We start from the raw sequence: 4699 nt of genomic DNA on the forward strand, positions 1-4699 counted from the left end.
TATAATGCAGCAATTTAACCATAAAAAGTGAACAGAATCACTTACGTTTCGTGAAAAAGTGGACATGTTTTTTTTACTTGTACTATTTACGGTGAGGTAATCACTTTAATGTTATCTGTACATCCATCCCGTGATCATGTGTACAAACTGATATTGGAAAACATGATAAATTCTGAGTGCGTCTCCTCCCCACTGTACTTTGGTTCCTACCCGCTGTACTTACGCGTGAAAAGGCGAAGCCTGAGTGGCTTGGCTTTCTAATATTACGAGGCGGCCCTTGTATACCCAGGTGCTCAACCTCCGTGTGTTGTTATCCCTCTGCCCGGCTCGTCTGTAATGTAAAAAATGAAAATCTAAGTAAATTTAAATAATCCCAACTGTAAAAAAGCTGTGATTTATGATTAAAATGTACTTGTCCTACAAAATCTAAATTTGACCGATTGATGGAATGGATATAACGCACTTTTTAACTGTTTGCGTTCAGCTGAGGAGAGAGAAAATCGAACTGGAAAACACGCTGGAACAGGAGCAGGAGGCCCTTGTGAATCGACTGTGGAAGCGCATGGACAAACTGGAAGCTGAGAAAAGGTAGGCATCACCATCATCCTCTGCTGGTTTTAGTGGTTTACAACTTCATCTCTTTAGATCAGGGGCTCTTAACCTGTAGTCCATGGATCCCCTTTGGGATCTGTGGATGGGCTTCAGGGGGTCTGTGAACCATGCGCATAAAAATTTTGTGCTTATGTGCTTATGTGCATTTTTCTGGGGACGGGTCCGTAGCTTTCACCAGATACTCAAAGGGGTCCATGACTCAAAAAATGTTAAGAACCATTGCTATAGAGTTATATACTTATATAGTTGGTTACTGACTACAGAGGGGGCTGTTGGAACTGTAACCACAAACAAACATACTTTGTAGCTCCCTTGAAGAACTGCTTTAGATGGTGAATCTGTATAATGCGGTTGCTATGGTTACAGGTGGGGGCTGTCCTAGGTACATTGACAGGTTCGCAGTGCGGTTGCTAGGGAATGCGGACGTGCGCGATGCGGTTGCTAGGGCCGGAGAGTGACTGCTCGCGGTTTGTGATGCAGGATGCTGCAGGAGAAGCTCGACCAGCCCGTGTCGGCACCGCCCTCGCCGATGGAGTACCAGCATGATGACAACACTACTGCTGCAGATACTCTCACCTCTCACATCCAGTACCTGAAGGCAGAGATAGCCACCCTGAAACGACAGCTGGAGATATCCCAGACACAGCTCGCCTTAGGGCGTCCAGTCAGCAGCAGCTCGTCTTAGGGCGTCCAGTCAGCAGCAGCTCGCCTTAGGGCGTCCAGTCAGCGGCAACCAGCAGCGAGCCAGCTGTTATACACATACATGTTACATGCTGGCGGAGGTATGCACTCTCCGTGAGTGCCCTCTGTCTAGTTGTAGTATGCAAACATCACGAAATGTTCTTATTGAGCCAGAAATGTGCTGCGAAGTTGACTATTTTGAAAACTCTGGCATTTTCCAATCGTTCTCATTTCTGTCGTCTCGTTCTTTCAGACATTTCAATGAAAGTCACGGATTCCAGACGGGCGGATCCGCCCTCGGCCCCTCCCATCCACGCAACAGGACTTCCTCCTCCCCGATCCCTTACCCGGTGTCTTCCACGGCTGCCCACGCAGGCCTCTCTCCCGGAGCACAGGGTGAGTATAGCAGCTCTCTCGCAGCGCGAAAACCACTGTTCTCATCCCATTGCCTCGGTTACATTGGTATTTTATAAAAAAATGTGTTTTTGTAACTTTTGAAGCAATAGTAAATCCTGCAAAATCAATGATTTGAAAGGGGGCATGGCCTAATCGTGACGTGGATTTGGGACTCTGTGCTGAGCTTTGTAATGGATGACCGGACGTGTAGCCACTGTGTTTAACTTAACTAACTTCTAATCCAAGAAATTAACTTACTATCGAAATTAAATCGAAATAATTTATCTAATTAATCGATTCGATTTGATTGGACTTATCGAATTAATTATTTCGATAGTAAGTTAATTTCTTGGATTTAACACAAGATAAATATGAATTCATAGTTTTCAACGAAATCCAATGAACTTGAACAATGAATCCAATTTCATTCATCACTCATGCAGCGCTGGGTTGCTACCCGTCGATTAGTCCGTCGAGCGTTGCCGCGGTGATGAGATGCGGAGCCTGCGGCACACTCGTCTACCCGGACGCCCGTCACTCTGCGATATTCGGCACGTCACCCCCGGCCCCGCCGGCAAACATACACCAGCCGGTGAGTGTGAACGAATGCGCGAGGAAATGAGAGTGTGTGTGGTAGATGTTTATGCTGTATCAGCGGTAGTGGTTCTGGTAAGATGTGTATGCATGTAATCCGGTACGTGGGGTTGTTGTCCGGCTAAGATTTGTATTGCTCGGTTAATCAGCTGGTTAGGTGCGTTGTGGTAAGATGTGTAGGGCTGTATCAGCCGGGTAGTGGTTGTGTGGTAACAGATGTGTATGCTTGTAATCAGCAGTAGTGTGTTGTCGGCGTAGACTGTGTTGCTGTCATCCAGCGGTACGTGGTCTGTAGGTAAGACTGTGTACTGCCTGTATCAGCGGTAGTGGCTTGCTGCGTAAGATGTAGATATGCTGTATCAGCGGTACGTGGTTGTCGCGTAAAGTGTGTCATGCCTGTAAATCAGCGGTAAGTGGCTATGTGGTAAGCTGTGTATGACTGTATCAGGCGGTACGTCGGTTGTGGTAAGATGTGTATGCTGTATCAGCGCGTATGTGGGTGCCAGTGTTAAGATGTGTATGACTTGTATCAGCCGCGGTAGGTGTGTTAGTGGTAGATGTGTATGCTGTATCAGCAGTAGAAGGTGGTCCTGTGGTAAGATGTGTATGCGGTGTATCAGCGGTGAGTGGTACACGATGTGATGGATTGCTGTATCAGCCGTTATGTTGATAAAGATGTGTATGCTGTATCAGCAGGGTAGCAGGTTGGTAAGAATGTGTATGCCTGTATCAAGCAGTAGATGGTTGTTGACCGTAGATGATGTATGCTGTACATCAGTGATAGTGGTATGTGGTTAAGATGTGTCATACGCTGTATCAGCGCTATGTGGTTGTGGTAAACGATCGTGTATATGCTGCTCCAATCCGCTGGTAGGTGGTTTGTGGTAAGATGTGTATGCTGTATCGCAGCCGCTAGTGCGGTTGTGCGGTAAGATGTGTATGCTGTATTCAGCCAGGTAGTGGTGTGTGGTAAGATGATGTTATGCTGTATATGTCAGCGGAGCTGGCTTTGTGGTAAGATGTGTATCGCTGTATCAAGCGAAGTAGTGGCTTGTGAGTAAGATGTGTATGCTGTATCAGCGTAGTGGCTAGTGGTTAGATGTGTATGCTGTACTCAGCCAAGTAATGATGGTATGTGGTAAGGATGTGGTGTATGCTGTATCCAGCAGATAGTGGCTTGTGGTAAGTGTGTATGCTGTGATCAGGCGTAGTGAGTTTGTAGGATAAAGATGGTGTATGCCTGTATCAAGAGGTATAGCTGGTTGTGATAAGATGTAGTATGCTGTCATCAGCCTCGGTCACTAGTGGTAAGCATGTGTAGTGCTGTATCAGCGGTTATGCGTTGTGGTAAGCATGTGTATGCCTGTATCACGCAGTAGTGGTTAGTGGTAAGATGTCCGATGCTGTATCAGCGGTAAGTGGTGTGTGTAAAGATGTGAATGACCGTACAGCGTAGTGGTTGAGTGCTGAAGATGTGAAATTGCTGTATCAAGTGTAGTGGTGCTGTGGTAAGATGTGTTGGCTGTGATCAGCCCCGGTACTAGGTTTGGTCTTCGGTGTAAGATGCTGTATTGCTGTCTCAGCAGTAAGTGCGTGTGTTAAGATGTTATGCTGTATCAAGAGGTAGTGTGGACGCTGTGGCTAGATGTGTCATGCTGCTACTCAGTGGTAGTGGTCGGTGTGGTAAGATGTGTATGCCGATCAGCGGTAGTGGTAGGTAAGATGTGGATATGGGCTGTGTTATTCATGAGGTAGTGTTGTGGTACAGATGTGTATGCTGTATCAGTCGGTAGTGTCTGTCGGTAAGATGTGATAATGCGTGTATCAGACGGATGTGTGTGTCGGTAAGATGTGTATCTGTATCCAGCAAAGTAGCTGGTCTGTAGGTAAGATGTGGTATGCTGTCAATCAGCGATTACGTGGTAGATTGTATGCCTGTATCGAGCGGGTAATGTGGTTGTCGGTAAGATGTGGTATATGCTGATCTGCCAGGGGTAGTCGGTCTGTGGTAGAGACGGATGCAGTAGCCTGTGATCGCGGTAGTCTGGTTGTGGGTAAGGATTGTGTTGCTGTGATGCAGCCGGTAGTGCGTTCCTGGATAAGCACTGTGATATGCTGTATCAGCGGTAAGGCGTTGTCGTAAGATCGTGTGGTACTGCCTGTATCAGCACGTAGTGTTGTGTAACGCAATCGGGACCTGTATAGCTGTTTTATTAGCAGCGGTAGTGGTTGTCGGATAAGATGTGTATGCTTATCACGCGGGAGTGCGTTGTGGGTGAAGTGTGTCTGCTGTTCACGCGGCGGGTAGGTGGGTTAGTGGTTATAAGATGTGTGATGCTGTAATCAGCAGGGTAGTGGTTGTTCGGTAAGAGGGTGTGTAATCGCTGTGATCAAGCTGGTAGTGGTTGTGGTAAGA

At 46.9% G+C, this 4699-nt stretch overlaps 1 protein-coding gene across 1 annotated transcript in view; it reads left to right on the forward strand.

The window, feature by feature from the left end:
* Positions 1-1254, forward strand: part of LOC106812858 (coiled-coil domain-containing protein 6-like) — a gene marked incomplete at its 3' end in the record, with an annotated part of 10849 nt that extends 9595 nt beyond the window's left edge. The window contains 2 exon segments of the mRNA XM_014816846.1: positions 485-588; positions 1093-1254. Coding sequence (XP_014672332.1) covers positions 485-588; positions 1093-1254 — 266 coding nt within the window.
* Between the last annotated feature and the right edge of the window lie 3445 nt (positions 1255-4699).

This window comes from Priapulus caudatus, unplaced genomic scaffold, assembly GCF_000485595.1.
Source record: "Priapulus caudatus unplaced genomic scaffold, Priapulus_caudatus-5.0.1 Scaffold694, whole genome shotgun sequence".
NCBI classification, from domain to species: Eukaryota; Metazoa; Priapulida; class Priapulimorpha; order Priapulimorphida; family Priapulidae; genus Priapulus; species Priapulus caudatus.